Genomic DNA, 26559 nt, shown 5'->3' with positions numbered 1-26559 from the left:
CCAAACCTAGCCCGGACTCTGCACTGAGAATTAACTGCATATGGAACTTTCAAAGTCCAGCCATTTTTTAGCAATAAGCCTGCAAAAAAGCAACTATCAGAATAGTGTATTTTTTCACCATCTTATTTTTAAAACAATCTTGAATGTAAGTGACTCAAATGCTCAACAGGCACCACTTCACCTTTGGGAAGAGACCAAGCATGAAGATTTCAACCCAACTGGAGATTTTTTTTCTAAAAGTTATGAGCAAATGAAAACCAAGGATTATACAACTGAATCCATTTTGGAGCCTTCAGATGCAGCTATATTCTGAAGGGTGGCTCTGTATAAATGGCCTTGTGGGGATCTGTGTTTCATGTCGCTCAATGACTACAGTGCATGTATGCTCAAGTTTACAATTTTTTTTTATAGCTGCCAGCCCTGTACACTCATATTGGGATCTGAGAGTCAATCTGGGTTCCTTCCTTTCACTCACCACTGCCTCTACTTAAGGTTCTGGGGGCAAACTGAGCCCTCACTGACTCCTGTTCATCCCTATTGTCTTCAAGGACATTGAAAAGTGACATTAGGAAAATAATGTATTTTAAGGGGGAGGTGGAGGTATTGCAATTTAGCAGCTGAAAGCTAGGGGGAGCTACCTCCATGTGACCAGCTACCAGTAAGTGCCAAACCACTTGGATTAGTCAAGTTCATTAGGTTAATAGTAGTTCTAGTTAGTTTCTCATTCAGGTTCTTGTGCTGAAATGTTTACAACAAAGCATACCCTGACCAAAGAACCCCAAATCAATGGGCTTTATAATGTCAGACTTCTGCCGTGGAGAAAAGGACAGTTGGGTCAGAGACTCCACAGCCAAGCAGTTTATGTTAAAAAGCACCACTTCAGAGAAAGGCAGCAGAGAGATGAGATCCCCTTTCATCCCAGAGTGACAATCCAAACCTGCAGCATCTTCAGGACAGCCTGGATTGCAGGGGGTCGCATTGGTATGTTTTACACCCCATGTTTCCCCTCCTCCTAATCGTCCTTTTAGGAAATGCAAATGGAACCAAAGAGGAACAGTGCTGCACTAGAGGCACTCATGCAAATTACATTTGCCATTTGCAGCTGCATGCAGCCCATGGTAGGGGGGGTCAACCTGCCCAACATTTAACAGGAACCTGACAAGCCATTGGCAGCTGGCAGCTCCAGTTCCCCTCCTTCCCATGCTGGACCAGACCTTCCCATCCCACCATCATACTGAAGGGTTTAGCCAGGACTTCACCACTCTTAGCCAGTGCAACAGGCTAGATGAAGCGTCCATGCCAAAGCTAGTGAGGAGATAGGCCTTGTACCTTATAGGGACATCTGTGCCCAATTGTACGCTCAGAGAAAGGCAAAGAAAGCTGCTGCTTAGCACCAAAAGCAGCCAGGACAGATCAGCACCCTTTACGGTGTCACTTCTTTCCAACTGGAATAAAAGACTCTGGCTTCAGCACTCCGGCTGGTGCCAAGAGCTCAACCCCATTTCTGACACCCTCGCCCTACAAGGCCACATTCGGGGTAGGGAGAATCCATTGTTTTGCTTTTCAAGACAACACTCAATACTAACTAGAACTATTCATCACCATCTGCAGATTTTAATCCTTTGGATTCTTTCCCCCACTCCATACAATAAAAACTGCCCCAACCAGGTTTCTCCATTACCTTGTTAGTCTGTGGACTGGTCAGCTGAGCAGCAGCCGGTGCTTTAGATTTCTGACCCACATCACTGAGGAAACTGGCCCACAGAGCATCCTCTTTCTTCTTTTTCTCCTCCTCCTCCGCTCTGCCTCCTTTCACCTGCCTTAGACTGTCAGCCTCCTCTTTCTCCTCACTGTCGCTTTGTTGATCCTTCGATTCCTCTCTTTCCCCTAGCACTAACAAGAGGCCTCCTCTCTTCCTTTTCCTGGGAACAGATGACAACAGGAATGCTGAGATAGGGCAAAGCCCCACCAGTAGAAACATGAGCATGGGTGAAGTGACTTGACGATTCTGTATTTAAAGACTGCTGGATTCTAACCATGAGGCTTCCACTTACCTTCAAGGGGAGACACTGAGCCAGAACCCCACACTGGTCAGAAAGTTGAAGGGCAAGATTCAGAGAATCTCTTTAAATGCTCTATTATATGGCAAAAGCCCATGCTACTAAGACTGGTGGAGATGGAGAACTTGGGTAAGGAAGTAAGCATTCTAGAGCAGTGGCTCTCAACCGGGTATGTGTACCTCTGGGAGTATGCAGAGGTCTTCCAGTGAGTACATCAACTCATCTAGAGATTTGCCATGTTTTACAGGTTACATAAAAAGCACTAGTGAAGTCAGTACTAACTAAAATTTCACACAGACAATGACTTATTTACACTGCTCTCTATACTATACACTAAAATGTAAGTACAATATTTATATTGAACTGATTTCTTTTATAATTATATGGAAAAAATTGGAAAGTCAGCAATTTTTCAGTAATAGTGTCCTGTGACACTTTTGTATTTTTACATCTGATTTTGTAAGCAAGTAGTTTTTAAGGTGAAACTTGGGGTACGGAAGATAAATCAGCCTCCTGAAAGGGGTACAGTAGTCTGGAAAGGTTGAGAGCCACTGTTCTAGAGGAAAGAGCCTAGACCTGGAGGACAGGAACTGGGCTCTATTCCTGGCTCTGACACTGACTTCCAGCGTGGCCTATGGCAAATCATCTAACCTTTGTCTCCACATCTGTCTGCAGAACAGAGATAATGCTCTTTGACAATCGTCCCTTATAAGTTTGGCACTTTTTGTACTGTCTTTGCAGGTAACCTTTAATTGTAACCAAAGAGAAAAGCTTAAACTACACCGCATTTTCGTGACTGATGTGAGGGAGGGTGATTGCGGCTGACCCCAGTGACTTAGCAATGAAGCCCTTATGATCCCATTAAGATGGGGTGGATTTGGCATTTACCTGCACACAGTGGCTTTGGAACTTTTTTTGCCTTTTTCTTTGTATGGTTTCTCCTCATCCTCGTCTTCCTTGACCAACTCGCTCACATCATCTTCGCTGTACTCCCCACCTGGAACCACACAGCAGCAGGACCCACAATCACCCAAGAAACAGAGGAAAACAAAGACGCTTCTGCTCTTGCTACAGGAAAAAATGGTTTCAAACAACCCATTTGCCAAAATTAGAATCGTAACTATGTGGCATATCCAAGTCTTGCCAGTGGAACCTTCTCCTCCGCCTGCCAACAGAAAGCATGCTGGCGAAACAAGCTATAGGCATACTGTGTTCAAAGGTTCCTTAGCAGTAAGGCTTCAGAGGGAAGTGCTCAATTCTATCATGCCACTTGTTAGGACCTGTCTTTTAGACTCTGCCATTTACTATGTTTGCATAGCACCTAGCATAGTGGGGCCTCAGCCTGGTTGGCCTACGTGACAATCAATGTCCAGACACACCAAGGGGAGACCAGAAAGTTTAAATCCCAAATATAAGCCATTAAACTGACTGGTTGCATACTTCGTTGTTGTAGTATATAAATACATCAAGTAAGAGCTCTTATAAAAGCTTGTAATGCTCTAACTTAATAGTCATTATTAGATATGTAAACAGACCATGGTGATGAATTATATATTTATGTATATAGAAAACTGGGCTCATAAGCTTCAGTTACAAATCACAGCAGGGTGGCATAGCAGACAAGCGGGGAGGGGCACCTCCCAAACAAGTTGTTTACATTACACCATTTGCAAATACCCATTCATTATCCAGCCCAGGAAAAGACAAGGATGGACCATTTGAGTTAATGGAAAGACAGTGAGACATCCCCAGGTATCATGTCAAGAGGGAATTTCCCCATGAATAACCATGAATCAACCATAATCTAAGGACATAGCTACACTACAAAATTAAGTTGACCTAATTTACATCAGCATACAGCCGCTGCAGTAATTACATCGGTTGTGCGTGCCTACACTTTGCTCGTTGTGTTGGCGGGTACTGTCACAGTGTGGGGCATTGTGGGACGGCTTCTGAAAGCCAGTAACAGTCGATGTAAGCAACACAGTGTCTACACTGACAGTGTGTGGACCTAACTACATCAACCTTGACTCTACGTTTCTCGTGGAGGAGTTAAGTCAGTGTAGCAGGGCAGTTATGTCAGCAGGAGTAAAATTTTAGTGTAGACACTTCCAGAGTTAGGTCAATGTAAACTGCCTTTGTCGACCTAACTGTGTAGTGTAGATCAGACCCGGGATAATTTAAAAAGGACAAAGCTTTTTAAAAAGAGTCTTGGAGGAGAGGCTGATCATCTAGAAACTGAGGGACAGCTTCTCGAAGGAAAGCTACCCACGAACATGAGATCCCCCCTACAGCTTAATGGGAGCACCAGAAAGCTGTTAAAAGACAATAGGTAACTTGCATTAGACAAGGGATTTTATCCAATAGAAAAGTATAAAGCCTGAGGGTTGCATCTATATGTTTATTTTCTTTGTAACTTATGCATATCTGCTTTCCCTTACTAGTTCATCTTGGAGTCTGTAGGTTTTCTATTAAACTTTTGGTTTAATTTTATCCCATGTAGGTTCTGGTGTGCAAACTGTGTGGAGCGTGTACACCAAAATCAACTGATAACTGGAGGGCTGGTTTCACACCTTTGGAACTGATGAACCACAGGAGAATGGTCTGAACAGCTGGCAATTAAGAACTCATGGAAGATGGATTTGGGGAGACTCCAGATGTTGGGATCACCCTACCAGAAGTAACTAGACTGGTGAGGACCAAGGTGAGACCATATGCTTGTGGGCTGGCTATATAACATCAGGGATCTGAACCACAGCCGCCCGGTACCAAGGCACCTCCAAGTTACAGGACAGGGGGTGACAGACATCTTACCAGTGTGGTAAAACATCAGCCTATTAGGTGCTACCACAATATAAATGCTGATGCACATAGAGACTTGTTCACCTTGGAGTTGCATGTGATGCTCTGCACGCTGTTTGCAGATCTCATTATGGATGTACACCCTCACTCTGCACAATCTGAGCTTTTGTTTTTTAAAAAAGCTAACTTTCTAGCCACTATGGTAGCCAAGAAAACCTTCCACATGTGAACCAAGTGTAATGATGCAGTGATACCTGCCTGAGTCTGCAGACTGCCTCTATTGGTGCTCAGCGCTTCCTTGCAACTGCAGGATGAAACTGACTTATAGAAGCTATTCAGAATGCCTGGGCAACAGTGAAAACTGACTAGAAACAAGCCAATTTCACTCTGAAGCTGCTCTGGAGAGTTATGACCAGCAGCAAAGAGAGGTGCTGAAGGCAGTAACTGGAGAAGGACTCAAAAATCTGAGGCTGGCCAAGAACAGAACCACAGACTGACACCCTCTGCAGCAGCCAGGAGTCCAGCTGGCCCTCCTGGGCCACCAGCAAGTGCTATGAGCCATGGTTTGAAAACGACTGCATGTGGCCAGCTGAGGCCCAGTGTACCCTAAAACAGGCTGGCTGGCTGACTGACTGGAGGCACAGCTCACACCACGCACACTTGTGGCAGGGCTCATGCAGCTCCTTGAACACAGCGAGCTAATCGCCTCCTTTGCAAAGAGCTCTGGGATCTACGCACCAGGAGGTCTGGGTAAGAGCCAAGTTATTGTTATTACTCCAGCAAAAGCCGCCCTTGCCCCCCCCTTCCCGGCACAGCCGCCCCACCATCACAGCCTCCCAATGCCCCTCCCCCACCAGCGCAGCTCCCCACGCCCCTCCCTCTGCCATCATAGCCCCCAATGCCCCTCCCCCACCAGCACAGCCCCCCCCCCCCCAACGCCGGGACGCTGTGCGCGGAGGTTCCCCTTCCCGCCCCACCTGAGGGCACATAGTCCTCGTCCTCGGCGGAGGAATACTCCTCCGATCCCGACATGCTGCCGGCCGGCACCGCCGCCGCCTGTTCCAAGCCAGCCGCTCAGGCCGCCAGCCGGCACCAGAGAGACGTAGCAAAGCGGCCTAGAGCGCCCTCCGCGACTCGCGCCTGAGCTATAGAATCAAAGGGGGTCGGCTAGAGCGCCTGTTGGTGCTCGCGTCCGTGGGGGAGGTACCATAGAGCCACGCACTGGGAGGCTTAGAGCGCCCTATTGCGATAGGAGGCACCATAGAGCTATGAGCTGAGAGGCTAGAGCGTCCCCTGTGATCCTGCGCGAGCCATAGAGGAACTAACCGGCCCTCACCTCATTGAGGGGAACCGGAAGGGAACGGAAAGGAACATCCGGCGCTACCTGGATACGGAAATGGCTTTTCTGCTGTGCGGCGCTCTCTGTCCGAAAGAAGCGCCAGGCTGCTGCTGGGACCAGTACGTCCTAGCGCGCCTTGCGCTCCCCGCAGCTGTGGGGCTTGTAGTTCCGTAGTAGCTGTGCACTTTGCTGTGAGCCAGATGCCTGGGTTCTGTGCCCAGCTCGCTGCGAGGCTATGGGCAGGTGACTTTGCCTCTCCACTCCTGGGGATAATGACACTGGCCCACCTTGCTAGAGGAGCCTGAGGCTGAATTAGCTATTGTCTATGCAGTTGCTGCATTCAGTCTGTTGCCAAGCTACAGAGAGCCCTGTGGCACCTTATAGACTAACATGTATTGGAGCACGAGCTTTTGTGGGTGAATACAAAATACTGAATACTTCATCAGTTGATAGATTTCCAGTCCAAGCTGTGATTATACAATGCTCGGAGGCTGATAACACACACAGGGTCCCTGCACCAACCATCTTGCTGCTACCCTATGTTCCTTTATTGCCTTAAAAATAGATGGCCAGTTAATTACCTGCCTACCCTCCTCCCCGTGCAGCACTTGGGCTCAGGCTTCAGAGCGAAGTCACTGCACGGGGTGGCCAGGCCTTTGGCTGACAGGCGTGGTGAGCAGTGAGGGAGGCGCCGGTCAAAGCAGGAGGAGCCGTGGGGGCCAGCTCTGCGGATGGTGCCTGCAGTCTGAGGCCCCACGTGGACGATCGGGTCTGTAGCGCCCGCTGTGGTCCCAGTACCGCCCTCTCCCTCCCGGACAAGGGGACCCTGCACTCCCCGAGCACGGAGCAGCTTCTGACGCACAGAGCTGGGCGGCTCGAGCCGCTCCCGGGTGCGCAGCGCCCTCCTCCCGCAGGGGGCGCACTTGCGCTTGCGAGAGGAGGCATGTCCGAGCGGCGTCCCGCCCCTCTACGCACAGTGGGGTGATGGGCGGAGGTCCTTGTCTATCTTGGTGAGAGACGGGCCCCGAGGAGCGAGCCGCGGTGCGATTGGAGCACAGAGCCGTCCGTTCCCCCGGGGCGGGGTGACGGGTTCCGAGAGGCGATCTGCGATCTCAGGCGCGGCGCCGAGGCTGCTGCGTGCCTTTAATGGCGGCGGAATGGAAAGCGGCGAGCCGGGCGCGGGCGGGCTCCTGCAGCAGATCTTGAGCCTGCGCCTAGTACCGCGGATGGGCAACGGCACCCTGTACGCCACCCCGCTGGTCAGCTTCCCAGGTACCGGGCCAGCCCCTCTCAGCCCCGCCCCGCCCCCCTGCCGAGTTCCCCTCCGGGACCGGGTGCCCGGCCCCACCTTCCGGGACCCCGAGCAAGTCTATTCTCCGGCCCCGTCCTTCGGGACAGCAAACCCGACCCCGGTCCCTCCGGGACCCCGAGCCCGTCCTATGTTCCGGGAAGCCGGTGTAGTGACGGATACTGCTCCTCATAGGAGTGCTACTGGTAGCACTTTCCGATACGTATAGCTTGTTAGAAGTTGCTATTGTATTAAACTGTTACCTGATGTAGCAAATGCGTACGGTAGCAGTTTCTTGCACTATTTCATGTGAAATTGCTACGTGTAGAAATGTGCTATCTGTAGCAGTTAGTGATACGTATAGATTGTAAGAAACAGCTTCGGTAAAAAGATGCTACTTTATTTGTACATGTTTGAAAACTGTTATCATATTTCTATGCCATTATATCCAGAACTGATCCCTGGAGAACCCCACTTGTTATGCCTATCTTATTTATCGTTATGTCCATCTAGGTTTCATTTCCATAGTTTGTTTAGGAGAAGATCATGGAAGACAGTATCAAAAGCCTTACTAAAGGCAAGATATACCACATGTACTGCTTGTAGGCTTATTACACTGTTAAAAAAAGCTATCAGGTTGGTTTTACATGTGAGACTGCTTGAAATACATTTTTTAGCAAAGTTGGACCTCTTGCTGCTGCGGGTAGCATGGTCCTACAGGTGGCATTTTCACACACACATACGTGTATGAAACTGCAACCTATAAGAATGTGCTGCTACCTGCATCACTGCAATGTGATGAAGCTAATTCCTCTGTAGGAATGTCACCTCGTTGCTCTCTCATTTAATTTTTCAGACATTTTCTTTAGCCTTTGTCTTCACTGTTAAAACTTAACTTGTCTTGTGTTGTTTTCTCACTGCTAATAAAACTAATGAAAAAGGCCAATGTCTGTATAATGAGGACAACAGATATATTAGACCAGTGGTCTCCAACCTTTTTTTGTCTGGCGGGTGCCAGACGACGAGCCATGGAGGACCGTGGTGGTGGACGAACATCCGCCGAAATTCCGCTGACAAGCAGCAACATCAATAGGCGTTGCCGCCGAAATGCCGCCGACAAGTAGCAGCATTTCGGTGGATGCTCGTCCTCTGGCCAGTACGCGGGTGCACTTAGATGCCCCAGTGGGAGCCATGGCACTGCGTTGGGGACCCCTGTATTAGACACACCTGGATTATTTTTCAGTGGTTGATAATATCAGATCCTTATCGTTCTCAGTATGCTGAGGTGAGCTGAAGTGTCTGTCTTCCCATCATCCAGATTCCTGGGTCAATCATTTTTCAACGTTCAGTCTTTGTACCTCAAGTGTTTCTGGTTGTTCTTGTAGGTTGTCATTGTCATCGTCATGACGTGGGTCAAACAGCACCCACTGTATAGAGGTATCTGATCATGGTCAAGTAGTCCCCATTGTATAGCACTATCATTCTGAGGCACAGTTCACAAAAATCATTTCTCTATCTCTTTTGTCCACTATACCACACAAGAGAGGTGGGAGGCACAGCAACTTCTGTCTAGCACCAGGTGATAGATCCAGAGGGGTGAAAATATCTGTTGCTGAAATCAGAATTGTAGCTGGCCTATTTATCTGTCCCTCCCCTGTTAACTCAAGAGTAAAATGTTATACAGATAAAGCTACACAGGATTGTTTCAGTGCCATGTTTATTATGATAACACAATTTGATCTATAACCCATAGCTAATACCTAATACTTATACACACACAATTCAAATGTTCTGCAGCTGCTGGATGTAGCTTGAGTACGTGGCCTGATTTTGCAAATTGGGTTTGTAGCTTGTGGCGGCTAACTGGCCAGGAAAGCCGGGCATGAGTAAGGGCTGTCTCTCTGTCAGGCGTGCACAGATGCCACTCAATGTTGGCAGCAGAATGTTACCCAAAGTCTTCCATCTCACCCATCTTTTTTTATAGGCTTTTAGTTTGAATCAGTAGTCTAGCTGTGTCAGGCTGCCTCAGGTTTTGGTGTGATTGATCACCCGTCAATTGGACCTGTCTTTGATGTTGCTTCAATTGTACCTTTGTTCTTTTCTTTTGGGGTAGGGTGGACTCTTCTTACGTTGTCAGGGCTGTTGTCTGCATCTTCAGCCATTGGTGTTTGCACTTAACTTTATCAGGATAGGCTTTGGCTGGAGGTTGATTCCATTATCCATGCATACCTCATTCACACACCTGAATTAAGGTTACAACAGGGTTTTGCAAAATGGAGTAAGCATTTTAAAGTGGGGTTTTAGTTACAATAGGGAATCTTATTTAAAAAAAAAGTAATGTAATGAACAATTTAGAATGTTGGTAGGCAAACGGGAGTTGCAGTGTTAGAACAGTGAAGTTTGGTTTGTTCATTTGATAAAAAATAAAATTTATATTAATAATCGTAATTGTTTCTATTCTTTAATGTCATAAATTCAGCTGTACATTGACCTGCAAATAACCCTTCAATCCAGAGGTATTGAATGGGTCATACTTTATGTAATTGTCTCATTCAATATAATTTTTTTGAAATAATATAAGCTAGTGGTTTCAGCATCCAACAGAACATGCCACACATTACAATTAACGTTGAACTTATCAGAATAAAGAAAAGAATAATTGGGTGTAACAATTTAAGGTTCAGAAAAGGGCAACTAAAATGATTAGGGGTTTGGAGAGGGTCCCATATGAGGAAAGATTAAAGAGGCTAGGACTCTTCAGCTTTGAAAAGAGGAGACTAAGGGGGGATATGATAGAGGTATATAAAATCATGAGTGATGTGGAGAAAGTGGATAAGGAAAAATTGTTTACTTATTCCCATAATACAAGAACTAGGGGTCACCAAATGAAATTAATAGGCAGCAGGTTTAAAACAAAGATCTTCTTCATGCAGCGCACAGTCAACTTGTGGAACTCCTTACCTGAAGAGGTTGTGAAGGCTAGGACTATAACAGCGTTTAAAAGAGAACTGGATAAATTCATGGTGGTTAAGTCCATAAATGGCTATTAGCCAGGATGGGTAAGGAATGGTGTCCCTCGCCTCTGTTTGTCAGAGGATGGAGATGGATGGCAGGAGAGAGATCACTTGATCATTGCCTGTTAGGTTCACTCCCTCTGGGGCACCTGGCATTGGCCACTGTTGGTAGACAGATACTGGGCTAGATGGACCTTTGGTCTGACCCGGTATGGCCGTTCTTATGTTAAGATGGGGCCCATCCTTTCAGAATATCATACCAATGGTGCGTTTTCAGTCAGTTGCATATTGTGGTTGTTTTTCTTCATTAGTTTGTACAGACTTGTCCAATTGACCCACAAAGACAAGTTAAAGTTTAGAATTTTACTGGTATCCGCTGTGTTAGTTCTTTTATCCTCATGAGTTGGGAAGTAATAGGTTAAGGTGGGAGTTTTTAACATAGTTAATCATCACTCCTTAAATATTAATAAGCCACACTTAAAATCTGTAAACTGTGTTCCATTTCAGTTAACAAAACTATTAACAGGTCCCCTTGCCTTTCCTCCGCACTGCTCAACTTCAGGTACTTCTCTAGCTTCTGGCCCACAGCCCCGTTATCAGGGCCAGCTGGGCCGTAACTGAGCTGGCTGCAGCTGTGTACCACCCAGAAACATACGTAAGGAAAAGTTTATTTTCGTGTTTTGTCAGCAGAGGAGTTAAGACTGTCATATCTTTAGCTCATACCCAATCCATCTCACTTTCTGTTAGAATAATAGCTAATAATTGTTGTTCAGAACACCACAAAGCTAACGGCCCTTCGCAGTTCTCAGGAACTGCTAATGGTAAGAATTCACTACCTGCAGCAGCGAAAGGTCTAACTTTGCAACAACAACAAAAAAAAAGGCTGATGTAGCTGATTCCTTCAGAGAGCTGTCTTACATTCCAGTGGTGTGAGAAATTGCTGCCTGTAGAAATTAGCTTCATCACATTGCAGTGCTACAGGTAGCAGCACATCCCTATAGTTTGCAGTTTCATACACATATATGTGTGTGAAAATGCTCTCTGTAGGAACGTGCTACCCGCAGCAGCTAGAGGTTCAACTTTGCTTTAAAAAAAAAAAAAGGCCATCTGATGTAGCTGATTCCTACAGATAGCAGTCTTACATGCATACAGGTTGGATAAACACAGTCAACAGCCATCTTGCATAAAGTATATATTAGCTATGTCATATCCATATCATAAGCATATTTTCATAAAGAATATAGAGTATAATGTCACATCCCACATGTATGTTTGCTGATCTGCAAATAATAAAGGTGCATGCTCCTTTGGATGCAAATGCTCATGACAATAGTCCAGAACCATGCAAGCTCAATGATTCTGTGTGAGATGGCAGACAGTGAGGAGGGCCAGGCAGGTTAGTGGGTTTAGAAAAAAAGATGTAAACATTATGTATACATTTATGCATTATAAGAAGTTTGATCCCATGGCCACAACCACCCCTGTCTGACCAGTTTGGTGCCCAGCATACACTGCCAAACCAAAGCTTCCCAAAATACAGTGGTGGACAGTGGGATATCTATTCATAGTGCTTCTCACTCTAAATCTATACAAGTGCTTCTGGTGAGTACCCTGACTACTGAGGCAAGGAGTCCAGGAGGCATGCACACAAGTGACCTAGTAACCATAGTGACTCTATGCTGACATAATGTGAGTTAACCCACACTTAAACTGTAGATATGGCCTTAGGTATATGAAATGTTTGGGAGTATGAGGGTAGACTACAATTCATTCAGGTGTTTCGGCTCAAGGCATTGGAACTGACCTTACTGCACCCTACAGGCTCAGGAACAAAGATTTTAAAATTTTTGTGGTTGTAAAGGTATCTTGGGGTTCATAGATTCATAGATTCTAGGACTGGAAGGGACCTCGAAAGGTCATCGAGTCCAGTCCCCTGCCCTCATGGCAGGACCAAATACTGTCTAGACCAGGGGTCGGCAGCCTTTCAGAAGTGATGTGCCGAGTCTTCATTTATTCACTCTAATGTAAGGTTTCGCGTGCCAGTAATACATTTTATCATTTTTAGAAGGTCTCTTTCTATAAGTCTATAATATATAACTAAACTATTGTTGTATGTAAAGTGAATAAGGTTTTTAAATGTTTAAGAAGCTTCATTTAAAATTAAAATAAAATTCAGCCTCCCGGACCGGTGGCCAGGACCCGGGCAGTGAGAGTGCCACTGAAAATCAGATCGGGTGCCGCCTTCGGCACTCGTGCCATAGGTTGCCTACCCCTGGTCTAGACCATCCCTGATAGACGTTTATCTAACCTACTCTTAATTATCTCCAGAGATGGAGATTCCACAACCTCCCTAGGCCATTTATTCCAGTGTTTAACCACCCTGACAGTTAGGAACTTTTTCCTAATGTCCAACCTAAACCTCCCTTGCTGCAGTTTAAGCCCATTGCTGCTTGTTCTATCCTTAGAGGCTAAGGTGAACAAGTTTTCTCTCTCCTCCTGATGACACCCTTTTAGATACCTGAAAATTGCTATCATGTCCCCTCTCAGTTTTCTCTTTTCCAAACTAAACAAACCCAATTCTTTCAGCCGTCCTTCATGGGTCATGTTCTCAAGACCTTTAATCATTCTTGTTGCTCTTCTCTGGATCCTCTCCAACTTCTCCACATCTTTCTTGAAATGAGGTGCCCAGAACTGGACACAATACTCTAGTTGAGGCCTAACCAGCCCAGAGTAGAGCGGAAGAATGACTTCTTGTGTCTTGCTCACAACACACCTGTTAATGCATCCCAGAATCACATTTGATTTTTTTGCAACAGCATCACACTGTTGACTCATATTTAGCTTGTGGTCCACTATAACCCCTAGATCCCTTTTTGCCGTACTCCTTCCTAGACAGTCTCTTCCCATTTTGTATGTGTGAAACTGATTTTTTTTTCCTTCCTAAGTGGAGCACTTTGCATTTGTCTTTGTTAAACTTCATCCTGTTTACCTCAGACCATTTCTCCAATTTGTCCCGATCATTTTGAATTTTGACCCTGTCCTCCAAAGCAGTTGCAATCCCTCCCAGTTTGGTATCATCTGCAAACTTAATAAGCGTACTTTCTATGCCAATATCTAAGTCGTTGATGAAGATATTGAACAGAGCCGGTCCCAAAACAGACCCCTGTGGAACCCCACTTGTTATACCTTTCCAGCAGGATTGGGAACCATTAATAACTACTCTCTGAGTACGGTTATCCAGCCAGTTATGCACCCACCTTATAGTAGCCCCATCTAAATTGTATTTGCCTAGTTTATCGATAAGAATATCATGCAAGACCGTATCAAATGCCTTACTAAAGTCTAGGTATACCACATCCACCGCTTCTCCCTTATCCACAAGACTCATTATCCTATCAAAGAAAGCTATCAGATTGGTTTGACATGATTTGTTCTTTACAAATCCATGCTGGCTATTCCCTATCACCTTACCACCTTCCAAGTGTTTGCAGATGATTTCCTTAATTACTTGCTCCATTATCTTCCCTGGCACAGGAGTTAAACTAACTGGTCTGTAGTTTCCTGGGTTGTTTTTATTTCCCTTTTTATAGATGGGCACTATATTTGCCCTTTTCCAGTCTTCTGGAATCTCTCCCGTCTCCCATGATTTTCCAAAGATAATAGCTAGAGGCTCAGATACCTCCTCTATTAGCTCCTTGAGTATTCTAGGATGCATTTCATCAGGCCCTGGTGACTTGCAGGCATCTAACTTTTCTAAATGATTTTTAACTTGTTCTTTTTTTATTTTATCTTTTAAACCTACCCCCTTCCCATTAGCATTCACTATGTTAGGCATTCCTTCAGACTTCTCGGTGAAGACCGAAACAAAGAAGTCATTATAGATGTGTGTTTGTTATATTTTGAAAGGAAAAACTGTGAGTGGGTTGAACAAAGAATTAGATCAGTCCCTCAGGATAAGTACATTGGCTATTAGCCAAGATAATCAGGGATGCAGGCCCATGCTCTGCATGTCTTTGACTGCCAGATGCTGGGAGTAGACAATGGGATGGTTCAATGAGTCTGGTCTGATCATTCCCTTAGAAGCATGTGACATTGGCCACTGTCAAAGATACTAGATTAGATGTCCTATTGGTCTGACCACCAATATTTACACCATTGGTGGATTGACTCAAAACAAAGTTTTGACAATACGCCAGAAATTCAGTCAGAGTGGAAGTCAGATGATCCAGCAGAATAAACATCTGCTCTAAAAATGAGAAGAAAAAATTCAGGGAATCCCAGCAGCAGATAAGACAACTTGGGAAACTGCTCGGAGACTCTATGCATTCAGAAACAGTGATAAGGGATTCTTTTGTTTCTGAGGGGATGGATGTAAAATGTTTCACCAAATTAAGTCTCAGGGATAATCTACAGTGGCAAGTGAAAGCGCTATAACTTGCTGGCTCAGGGGTGTAAAAAATCACACGCACACACACACACCCCTGCGCAGCAAGTTGGAGCGCTTTAAAGCGCTAGTGTGGACAGGCTCATCTCCCATTGCTCAGAGCTAATCCCCTCATCAAGGTGGATTACCAGGAGCACAGCGCTTTGAAATTTGTAGTGTAGAAATAGCTTCAGTAGGTTAGATCAGCGGTCCCCAACCTTTTTGGCACCAGGGACCGGTTTCCTAGAAAAAAAAATGTCTGCGGACCTGTGGGATGGTTTTGGGACGATTCAAGCGCATTACATTTATTTTTGTACTTTTATTTCTATTATTATTGTAATATATAATGAAATAATTATACAACTGACCATAATGCAGAATTAGTGGGAGCCCTGCCCCCTATCTGACCCCCACCCACTTCCTGCCCCCCCGACTGCCCGCCCCCCTCAGAATCCCTGACCCATCCTGCTCCTTGTCCCCTCACCATCCCCCAGAGACCCCCACCACCCTGGGACCCCACCCCTGCTCCCTGTCCCCTGACTGCCCCAACCCCTATCCCCCCCCCCGCTGAGTCCTGACAGACCCCGGAACACCCACAATCCAACCCCATTCCCTGCCCCCTCAACCTCCGCCCCCTCTCTGTGCCCTGACTGTCCCCAGGACTCCCTGCCCCTTAGCCAACCCCGCTGGCCCCAGCCTCTTACCCCCAGCTCCCTCCCCTCGGAGCCTCAGCGCCTCGCCCAACAGCTGCAGCGTGCCTCCGGCGGGGCCTGAGCTCCGTCCCGCTCAGAGCCGCGTGGTGAGGGGACGGGGCTGGGAGCTCCACGCTGAGTGGAGGCAGCTGAGCTCAGCCCCAAGCTCGCAGCCCCGCCCCCTCACCACGCGGCTCTGAGGGGGCAGGGCTCAGGGGCCCTGCCGGAGACACGTCGCTTGATGTGCTAGGGGTCGGTTCGCGGCCTGGTTCCTAACAGGCCGCGGCCCGGTACCGATCCGCGGCCCGGGGTTGGGGACCCCTGGGTTAGATCTGGCGTGACCAGATGTCCTGATTTTATAGGGACAGTCCTGATTTTTGGGTCTTTATCGTATCCTATTACCCCCCACCCCCATTCTGATTTTTCACATTTGCTATCTGGTCACCCTAGTTAGATCAGACAAAGAGGAGCTGCATTGATGTGTCTGTGCCTTTAAGAACCCAGCCCTGGGAAGCCGAGGTGCTGTCTGTGAGAGGGGAAATAAAAAAGCCCCTCTGCCCCCCCACCATTTTTGCAAACACTGGTGTCTCAGTCACACTGGGGTAACTGCTACCCCCTCTGCCCCTGACTGTGCTGGATTTTGCCCTTGGTCATCCTCTGTCAGTGCCTCCCCCCCCACCCTGATTTTGCCCTTTAGCCCCTCTCCTAACCCTGCCTCCAGCTGCCTGACCCCCCTGACCAGTAAATTTCCATCTCCTGCTCAGATCCTGGGCACCCCCCGCTCTGAATTGCCCTCTTTGCCCCTTTTTAACCCCTCTAAATAGCAGTCAGCAGATTTTTCATGGCTAATAAGGGCAGGGTGAAGGGCAGTGGCTTCAGCAGCTGTTACTGAGCATGCTCAGTTCATGTGACCATACAAAAAAGCCACTTTGCTCAAATAAAAAAGCCTCTGGCCCCCACAAAAAACTGTTTTGCAAAGCACTGGTGTCTCAGTGCCAATGAGGTAATTGCTGCCCCCTGTGCCCCTGCGTGTGCCGGGTTTTGCCCTCTGACACCCTCTGCCAGTGCCTCCCTCCTGGGCTTAACTCTGCCTCTTCCCCCTCCCATTCCTGATTTTGCCCTTTAGCCTGCTTGACCCTCCAGACCAGTAAATTTCCACCCCCTGCTCAGACCCTCCCCCCTCCCCCCCCATTCACCCCCTTTGCCACTTTTTAAACTCTGTCAAAAGCAGTCAGCAGAATCCTAGGGGTATAAGGGCAGGGTAAAGGGCAGTGGCTTCAGCAGAAGTACTGGGCATGCTCAGATGTACTGTAAGTAGCACATTCCTATGAGGAGCAGTATCCTTCACTACACGCGCTGCCGCAGCTCCTGCCCACATCCCTTCTCCGGATCCAACCCTCCCCACCCCATCTTTCAGGACAGTCTCCAGCTATGCCCACATCCGCCCCAGACCCAGTCTTTCTCCTCCGGGACCAATCCCCCCCATGACAGACCTGCCCCCATCCGCCCAGGACCGCCCCCAGGCACGTTCCCCTCTTCATTCATCAGTCTGGATGCTCTCATCACATTCTCTCTTCTTTACTCTTTGTCTGAACTAAGCAGTCCCTGGCTCTGGAATCACTCCTGGTCTTTCACAGTTTTCATTGCATGACTCCAAGCCCCCGCTGCTGTCTGCTCTTTAAGAAAGGGTGACCAGAACTGAGCAAATCTAATTGAGTCGGTGCTGAACTCATCTGCCAGAGCCTGCCCCTAGGGCTCCTATCCTTGCGATCGCTGATTAGGTGATGGCCACACTGGGAATCTTTTGTAAACATGTCTTTTAGGTAGGTAAGGTTAGAGAACAGAGTTGTGGTGTCTCTGCCAGAAAGAAGCTCATCAAATGGGTTTGCATTGCTCCTAGATTCAAGCCAAACCCTGCCAGGCCTCAGCAAGTTCTGAAACATGGTAAATGCTTGGGAAGCAGATGTGAGAAACGGTGACTAAGTGTTCTTAGTGACAGTAATAGTTCAATGGCCAGGGAATGCTCAAATGCAATCAGGCAGTGACTTTGACCTTTAAAATCAATTTGCTTGATTGTGTCCCATATGCACCAGCCACCAAAACCATGCTTCCATTTTAAAACCTGTAAGTAAACAGGGCCAGCTCCAGGCACCAGCGCAGCAAGCTGGTGCTTAGGGCAGCCCATGGAAGGGGGCAGCACATCCAGGTCTTCGGCGGCAGGTCCCTCAGTCACTCTTGAATTGCTGCCAAAGAATGAAGCGGCGTGATAGAGCTGCTGCGGATTGCGGCCTTTTTTATTATTTTTTTTTCTCTTTGCCGCTTGGGGCAGCAAAAAAGCTGGAGCCAGCCCTGTAAGTAAAACCTTCTCCCTCCCTCAGGCGAAATGAGTGTAGGTACCAATAGGGTCACTTGAATCAAAGGCTATTAGCCAAGATGAGCAAAGGTGGTGTCCCCTAGCCTCTGTTTGCCAGAAGCTGGGAGTGGGGGACAGGGGACGGATCACTTGATGATTATCTGTTCTGTTCATTCCTTCTGGGGCACCTGGCATTGGCCATTGTCGGAAGACAGAATACTGGGCTAGATGGACCTTTGGTCTGACCCAGTCTGGCCGTTCTTATGTTCTTAGTCCCCTTTTTTATTCGTCCCCTGTATGGATGGATATCTTTGGCAGTACAGTTGCTTCTCCAGCTTTCATGACATTTGACACCCCATATAGTGAATGGCATTTAAAATAGAGGGACTAGTTTACAGTATGAGCAAAATGGGCTGCAGGCTTACAGTGTACATACAATATCAGTCTGATACATACAGTCTTTGTATAGTTTGGAGCTCTGGAGTGAAGCCTTTTCTGATTATTACAGTACAGTATTGCTAGTTGAAGCAAGTGTAAAAAGGGGCTGCTCTTTGGTTAGTTGTTGAGAGGCTGGACGCAAGGATGTCTTTGCCTGCATTAAAAACTACTAATCATCTAATTACAGCTTTGGTTTCACTTCAGTCACAAATGCAGGTTGTGTTTTACTGAACTTCCTTTCATTCCAGAGAATAGTGATACAGAACTCAATTTTGTTTACTCAGTAGGAAGGCTTTTCTAACAGCGATCTCATCGGGAAATTTAAAAAAAAAGAGTCTTTGGCTATTTCTCTCACTTCTACTCTTGAGACCTCGTTCACCGCAGTATTTAAGCTGCTTTTTTTTAAATATAGCACTGCCTCAAGATTCAAAGATCAGAAGGGACCATTGTGATCCTATAAACGTCCGTATAACACAGGCCAGAGAACACCCCCAAAATAATTCCTAGAGCAGACTTTTTTTTTTTAGAAGAACATTTAATCTTGATTTAAGAATTCCATATTATTCTGAGCGCAGAATATAGAAGTGGCAAGCTTGTTTGATTACCTGTAACTCCTTGTTTTGTTTACTAATGCATTTTGTTTGGACCAACTCTATTAAAATAGGTAAGCTATTGAGACTCCAACTGCATTAAATAATGGAAAATGTAAAAAGCAATAGATGCATAGCTGTAGTGTCAAATTCAAATCAGAGGTACAATTAATAACTTCTTTTTGAGGGAGAGTTAATTAATTTGTAGAGCTTTTGTTATTTTAAAAAGATTAAGCAAGCCTTGAAAGTGCACATCCATACAGAGCTTGGTATTATAATACAATAATACGTAATAAGACAAAGGAGAAATACAGCAGGAGTTACTGTAAACATCCTTAGAAATGAGGAACAACAGTGGTTCTCAAAGATCATCATTTTAGTCCTCTGGCAGAGCTATCAGGACTCCAGTCCCCACACTCCTAAAAAACAAAACAAAATAGTTTCCAGAATCTGTGGTATTAACACTTGTCACATTACAAGACTTTACATTCCTTGCTTGGTTAACCTGAAATAACTTCTGCAGAAGTTGTACAGGAGTCTTTGTCAGCAAGCTTACAGGTCGAGTTCTGCTTCATCATGGGAAGAAAAACTGATTTGAGTTTTTCTGCCAACTTAATTTAACTGCTTCCTAATGATGCTTGAATCCAGGCTATCCTCCTGGAGAGAGAACTGCTTCTGAAGTACTACATTTACACAAGAGTAAAAAATTGCCTTCTGTTTCTAGGCATCCCTATTGCTCAGGTTCAAAGGCAGCTGATCTCTAGAAGAACAGATGCAGAGCAGTAGTAGTCAAAGGATTAAAACAAATTGCAAGTAATAGCATAGATTTCTTTATTATTGTACTCTGCTGTTTGACTTAAAGATGTGGTTTTCAAACAGCCCTTTAGTGCTAGAAATCCAAGCTGTTAACTAATTTTCCAGCAGAAATCGAGCACATAAATAACACAGGATCTTTATGCCGTGGCAATTGGTTTTTTTTCCTCTCAGGGTCAGTACTAGAATTTTTTTTTAAATACTCAAGATTTTACGGGTGCCCTAGCACCAAAACTTGCATCCATGTTGACTATCTGGGTGAATCCATCTCATATTTAGTCAGTTTACAAATACAACTTTTCCTTAATTGCCAGTCCTGCAAACTCAACTGGGGATATGCAGGTCAAGATGGCTGCTATCTGGCTTGTGCATCATCGCTAGGGCCCTATCAAATTCATAGTCCATTTTGGTCAATTTCACAGTCATAGGATTTTAAAAATCATACATTTCATGATTTCAGCTATTTAAATTTGAAATTTCACAGTGGGGTCCTGACACAAAAAGGAGTTGGGAGTGTGGGGTCACAAGGTTATTGTAGGGGATGTTGCAGTACTGCTACCCTTACTTCTGTGCTGCTGTTGGCGGCGGTTCTGCCTTCAGAGCTGGGCAGCTGGAGAGCGGTGGCTGCTAGCCAGGAGCCCAGCTCTGAAGGCAGAGCTGCCACCAGCAGCAGCACAGGAGTAAGGATGGTATGGTATTGCCACCTTTACTTCTGTGCTGCTGCATGCAGAGTTGGGCCCTCAGTAAGCAGCCACCGCTCTCTGACCGCCTACCTCTGAATACAGCAGCACATAAGAATGGGTGGCATGGTATGGTATTGCTATCCTTACTTCTGTGCTGCTGCTGGCAGGGCACTGCCAACAGCCACCGCTCTCCGGTTGCCCAGCTCTGAAGGCAGCGCAGAAATAAGGGTGGCAATACCGTGAGCCCCCTAAAATAACCCTGTAATAACCCTATAACCCCTTTTGGGTCAGGGACCCCAATTTGAGAAATGCTGGTCTCCCCCATGAATCTGTATAGTAGAGGGTAAAAGCACACAAAAGACCAGATTTCACGGTCCGTGACATGTTTTTCATGGCTGTGAATTTTGTAGGGCCCTAATCATCACCAATAACAAGTGACAGGTCACATCCTGCCTGCAAGGATATCTCTGTAGCCCTTGTCCTGAATGGGGTTGGATGAGTGTAAATGAGGGAAGAATTTGGCCCTGCAGTTGTTCCACTCTGCACCAGCCAGCATAAAATCCAGCTGTAGCTGTGTTAACTCATTGGAGTAAAAAGCAGTCAATCATGTTGTTGTCATAAAATTAAGCAAGTCTGACTCTATACTGTGAGGAAAATTTTCCAGACTAAGGAGGTGCTGCCATTCTTATTCAGTGTCACTTTCAAGCTAGATCATGGGGTTCAACGCATAGTCGTATTCCTTGGCCATGCCAAAGAAATTGCTCTCCTGATCTCTTCCTTACCTTCCCCCAACCCCACGAAGAAGGCTCATTTTGTGACAGCGATACGGACCAGTGCAGTGTTCTGTCTAGTTACTGCTTTTTCAGGTTCTTATTCCAAAATATTTTGGTGTTACTTTGATCTCCCTGCAGCATGAAATAAGTTTTGGTAGCATGAAGAGATTCACAGAATTGTGCCTGTATCTTGGCTCCTATAATAAAGAAATTATCAGATTGTAGATGCTCAAGGCATTATTACAGGGCTGTTTACACTTGTGATGCATTGTAGTTTTGGAAGTTATGAAACTTTCAAATTGTTCTGAAGTCAGGGCAGGCCTTTGCAATGGCTGAATGTTGTCTTAGCATTGCCATCCCTAGTACAGAACAAACTTCTGTAGCTGCCCGTAGTGAGGTCACAGCTTGGTCCCTTACATCATGGACACCCTTAGGGTACATGGTCTATATCTTGTTTCCTCTTAAACTCTTTAGAGCAAGAACTTTGTCATCCTGCGTGTTTGTACAGCACCTAGCACAGAGGGAGCCCAATCCCGATAGGAGCCTTTGGTAGCTGCTCTTGTGTTCAGGTAGATGGTGAAGTGTCCTGTCTGTGTCAACATCCTTTCTCCTTGCCTTGCAGAAATGTGGTATGGTGTATTCCTGTGGGCACTGGTGTCCTCTCTCTTTTTCCACATCCCTGCGGGGTTACTGGCGCTCTTCACCCTCAGACATCACAAATATGGTAGGTTCATGTCCATAAGCATCCTGTTGATGGGCATCGTGGGACCAATTTCTGCTGGAATCTTAACAAGTATGTTAGACGTTCCAAAGTACTCGTTTGACTGATGGGTGTCTGTTAGTGAGAGTTCACTTCAGAAGCTTGCTAAAGTGGGATGCTATTTCTTCCCCATGAGAAAGGAGCTAACATCTCAAAGTAAGAGTCCTGCCCCATGTGTTTTAATCATAGAATATCAGGGTCGGAAGGGACCTCAGGAGGTCATCTAGTCCAACCCCTGCTCAAAGCAGGACCAACCCCAACTAAATCATTCCAGCCAGGGCTTTGTCAAGCCTGACCTTAAAAACATCTAAGGAAGGAGATTCCACCACCTCCTTAGGTAACCCATTCCAGTGCCTCACCATCCTCCTAGTGAAATAGTTTTTCCTAATATCCAACCTAAACCTCCCCCACTGCAACTTGAGACCATTACTCCTTGTTCTGTCATCTGCCACCACTGAGAACAGTCTAGATCCATCCTCTTTGGAATCCCCTTTCAGGTAGTTGAAAGCAGCTATCAAATCCCCCCTCATTCTTCTGTTCTGCAGACTAAACAATCCCAGTTCCCTCAGCTTCTCCTCATAAGTCATGTGCTCCAGCCCACTAATCATATTTGTTGCCCTCCGCTGGACTCTTTCCAATTCTTCCATATCCTTCTTGTAGCGTGGGGCCCAAAACTGGACACACTACTCCAGATGGGGCCTCACCAATGTCGAATAGAAGGGAATGATCACATCCCTCGATCTGCTGGCAATGCCCCTACTTATACAGCCCAAAATGCCATTGACCTTCTTGGCAACAAGGGCACACTGTTGACTCTTATCCAGCTTCTCGTCCACTGTAACCCCTAGATCCTTTTCTGCAGAACTGCTGCCTAGCCGCTCGGTCCATAGTCTGTAGCCGTGCATGGGCTTCTTCCGTCCTAAGTGCAGGACTCTCATGAGGTTCAACAAGGACAAGTACAGATTTCTTTTGGCCCAATCCTCTAATTTGTCTGGGTCCCTCTGTATCCTATCCCTACCCTCCAGCATATCTGTCTCCTCCCAGTTTAGTGTCATCTGCAAACTTGCTGAGAGTGCAGTCCACACCATCCAGATCATTAATGAAGATATTGAACAAAACCGACCCCAGGACCTACCCTTGGGGCACTCCGCTTGATACCAGCTGCCAATTAGACATGGAGCCATTGATCACTACCCATTGAGCCCGACGATCTAGCCAGCTTTCTATCCACCTTATAGTCCATTCATCCAGCCCATACTTCTTTAACTTGCTGGCAAGAATACTGTGGGAGACCATTTCAAAAGTTTTGCTAAAGTCAAGGAATAACACATCCACTGCTTTCCCCTTATCCACAGAGCCAGTTATCTCCTCATAGAAGGCAATTAGGTTAGTCAGGCATGACTTGCCCTTGGTGAATCCATGCTGACTGTTCCTGATCACTTTCCTCTCCTCTAAGTGCTTCAGAATTGATTCCTTGAGGACCTGCTCCATGATTTTTCCAGGGACTGAGGTGAGGCTGACTGGCCTGTAGTTCCCGGGATCCTCTTCCTTCCCTTTTTTAAAGATGGGCACTACAGTAGCCTTTTTCCAGTCATCCGAGACCTCCCCCGATCACCATGAGTTTTCAAAGATAATGGCCAATGGCGCTTCGATCACATCCACTAACTCCTTTAGCATCCTCGAATGCAGTGCATCCGGCCCCATTGACCTGTGCTTGTCCAGCTTTTCTAAATAGTCCCAAACCACTTTTCTCCACTGAGGGCTGGTCACCACCTCCCCATGCTGTGCTGCCCAGTGCAGTAGTCTGGGAGCTGACTTTGTTCGTGAAGACAGGGAAAAAAATCATTGAGTACATTAGCTTTTTCCACATCCTTTGTCACTAGTTTGCCTCCCTCATTCAGTAACAGGCTCACACTTTCCTTGACTTTTTTCTTGTTGCCAATATACCTGAAGAAACCTTTCTTGTTACTCTTAACATTTCTTGCTAACTGCAACTGCAAGTGTGATTTGGCCTTCCTGATTTCATTCCTGCATGCCTGAGCAATATTTTTATACTCCTCCCTGGTCATTTGTCCAATCTTCCACTTCCTTTAATGCGCTCTTTCTCTAGTGTCTTCCACTGAGGATTTCAAAATGACCTCAAATGGAGCACAATTAACATAGAGCTGGGTGATAAATGTGGAATCTAGCTGTGGCACATCTAGTCACTTTCAGACTTGAAATATATTTAACATATTTTACAGTGATCTGTATGTTTGCCTGAAACTGAACAAAGGATTCTGAGTTATGGGCACAAAAGATCCTGGTCTACAGAGTCCCACATCTCATTGAATAAACAGTTTATCTAAAGAAGCCCCATACAATATGCCATTCAATGAGGCATTAGCAAGGTTTTATTCCTTCCCCATTATACTTCTGGACTGTGCTTGGTATCACATTGCAATGTATGTGTAATGTGCTATTGCTGTCCTTCTCAGGATCCAGTTCAGCATTCTCTCTCTGTCTGCCATACTCCCACCTTGTAGTGGGAGTACATGTCTGTCTCTCATATAATGCTTTGCATTTTCCCCAGTGAAATCCCTTCCATTGGCCCAGGTCCTTCTGTAGTATCCAGTCTCCTCTCCTGTCGGAACCTCTCTCCACTTCCCTTAACTTGTGAGGATGGTAAACAAAGCATCCAGCACGTGTGTACATATACCACCTATAGTAAAACCTGCTAACAGTGATCTATCAGATAATAAAATCTCAGTACCTCCCTGTTAATTGTGGTGCTGTGACAGTCTAATAGGGTAGCTGGGAAACTAAACCCTCCTTTGGTGGCTGTTAAGTGTGGACGGGCCTGTTCCATAGGTAAAACTTCATTAAAAGAACGCTGACGTGTCTCGCTAAGTACACTGTGCTGTTGTAGGCATTAATGAAGTGAAGAGTTGGAGAAGAAAATGTTGAAATTAAGACTCTAGTCTTAACTGCTGAATAAAGAGCAATTCTTTCCAGCTCCTTAGCTTTTAAAATGTACTTCAGGTGTTTGGTTTAAACAAATGTCTGGTTAATGACTGGAGACTTTACAAAGACCAGGCAAAATTTTGTTTATATTGCTTTTTGTAAGCACAGTTATTTGCTAACATGATTATTTTCTTTTATTTAGATGTAAAACCCTGATGTATTCAGTGGTTTGGACATCTAAATAACCAAAACTGAGCATACAAAAATAGACCAGACTGTGAGATTGGCCCTTGCTGTCCATTGCTGTGTATGACTAAGTTTCTATCTCCAACTTGCCATAGCACATTAACGCTCTTTTCTTATCAGGTGCAGCTATTGCTGGAGTTTACAGAGCTGCCGCAAAACAAATGATCCCCTTCGAAGCGCTTACTCTAGGTGTGGGGCAGACATTCTGTGTGATGGTGGTTTCCTTCTCACGGATTTTAGCAACTCTATAGCATTCCATTGGAGACTTGAGTCTGAAGATCAAATCGGGAGGGGAGAAGATGTCGACTGCGTGGCAGAAGTAGTCCATGAATGTGGCAGTTTTTCAATCTCTGGGCAGAAAACATCATGAGACGAAGATCCTGGACGTATCTGGAAGGTGTTATGTCTTTGGTTTTCTAAAGGCCTGCTTCTGTCACTGATTTGGTAGCAGAATGATTTAAACTAGGGAAGAGATCTAATCTGAGGGGTTATGTGCTCCAAATGAAGTTCCTCAACACAAGGGTGGTTTGTTTATACTTGGCTTCTGTAAAGTACAAAAGCAGGCACAGTAAAAAGGCTTGTCTTGATTTTCTTGTAGCACATCTGTGTACATGCTTTCCTGGGAAATAAGGGGTTAAATATTTCACAGATGCTACTGCAAGCGTTATCATCTTCAAACCAGAATATACTGTTTGATCAGTCTTCGGTCTGTTGTATACTTGGTTGAAATTGAAGCTAATTTATTAACATTTATTTTGTTACATTTTGGTAACATTAAGTGCCAAGGTTTTTTGGGGGAGGAGTCATAAGATGGGGTGGGAGGTTAGTAACATTTAGTATAATGTTTCAAACAATGAACTGTTGTAGCAACAGAAAGAATCCACAATGGGACATAGAGAGGTTCTGCTGTAGAAATGTTACTACTGAATGACGTGGCAAGTGCAGAGTTCAGTGAATGCTTTGACCTCTCGCTACTTTACACTTTGTGATTGAACCTTTTAAAACACTTTTTAAAGATGTGAAATGCAGTTTTTATGAGATATATTAATTCCCTTTCTGGCCCCCCTCTTTCTAATGCTAAGTGTTGGGCTTAGTGGGGGGAGCAGCAAAAGGAAACCTCATTTTAGATACTTGGAAATGGAAATTGGTGCCAGATTGCATTCACGTTCATTGCTGAGGCAGGAGAATTATTGTATGTTAAGAGGTCACTATTGATAACATCCTATTACAGTGAAACTTACCAGCCACCATATACCTTCTGCTAAGGGGGCAAATGACCACTACCCCAGCAACAAGTAGTTGGAAATCACATGTGTATCCCTCTTGATTTCCAAGCCTTGAA

The 26559-nt window shown here is 45.8% G+C and overlaps 2 protein-coding genes across 5 annotated transcripts in view; one reads left to right on the top strand and one right to left on the bottom strand.

Annotated features, from left to right (window-relative positions):
* The window catches only part of CFDP1 (craniofacial development protein 1), a 146390-nt gene extending 140277 nt beyond the window's left edge, over positions 1 to 6113 (bottom strand). The window contains exons 1-3 of one of the 2 annotated variants that reach the window (XM_039503789.1): positions 5840 to 6113; positions 2949 to 3057; positions 1682 to 1922 (exon numbers count right to left, since the gene is read on the bottom strand). In XM_039503789.1, coding sequence (XP_039359723.1) covers positions 1682 to 1922; positions 2949 to 3057; positions 5840 to 5894 — 405 coding nt within the window. In that variant the 5' untranslated portion in view covers positions 5895 to 6113. The remainder of the gene's footprint in view (positions 1 to 1681; positions 1923 to 2948; positions 3058 to 5839) is intronic. The other variant, XM_039503788.1, reaches the window with a different exon arrangement.
* Positions 6114 to 7120: 1007 nt separating this feature from the next.
* Positions 7121 to 25919, top strand: TMEM170A (transmembrane protein 170A). Of its 3 annotated transcripts, none has more exons than XM_039502503.1 (3): positions 7121 to 7473; positions 21891 to 21992; positions 25338 to 25919. In XM_039502503.1, exons 1-3 carry the CDS (start codon positions 7359 to 7361, stop codon positions 25466 to 25468), a joined length of 348 nt encoding a protein of 115 aa, XP_039358437.1. In that variant the 5' UTR covers positions 7121 to 7358; the 3' UTR covers positions 25469 to 25919. The 3 variants fall into 3 exon arrangements, with proteins under 3 accessions (XP_039358437.1, XP_039358436.1, XP_039358438.1); XM_039502502.1 differs by having other exon boundaries at positions 7137 to 7473; positions 21891 to 22061; XM_039502504.1 differs by lacking the exon at positions 7121 to 7473 and adding an exon at positions 19759 to 19808.
* Positions 25920 to 26559: the final 640 nt, after the last annotated feature.

The sequence above is a fragment of the Mauremys reevesii genome, linkage group 16 (assembly GCF_016161935.1).
Source record: "Mauremys reevesii isolate NIE-2019 linkage group 16, ASM1616193v1, whole genome shotgun sequence".
NCBI lineage: Eukaryota > Metazoa > Chordata > Testudines > Geoemydidae > Mauremys > Mauremys reevesii.
Note: the sequence above shows the minus strand (reverse complement) of the source record. Positions and strands in the feature narration are given on the sequence as shown.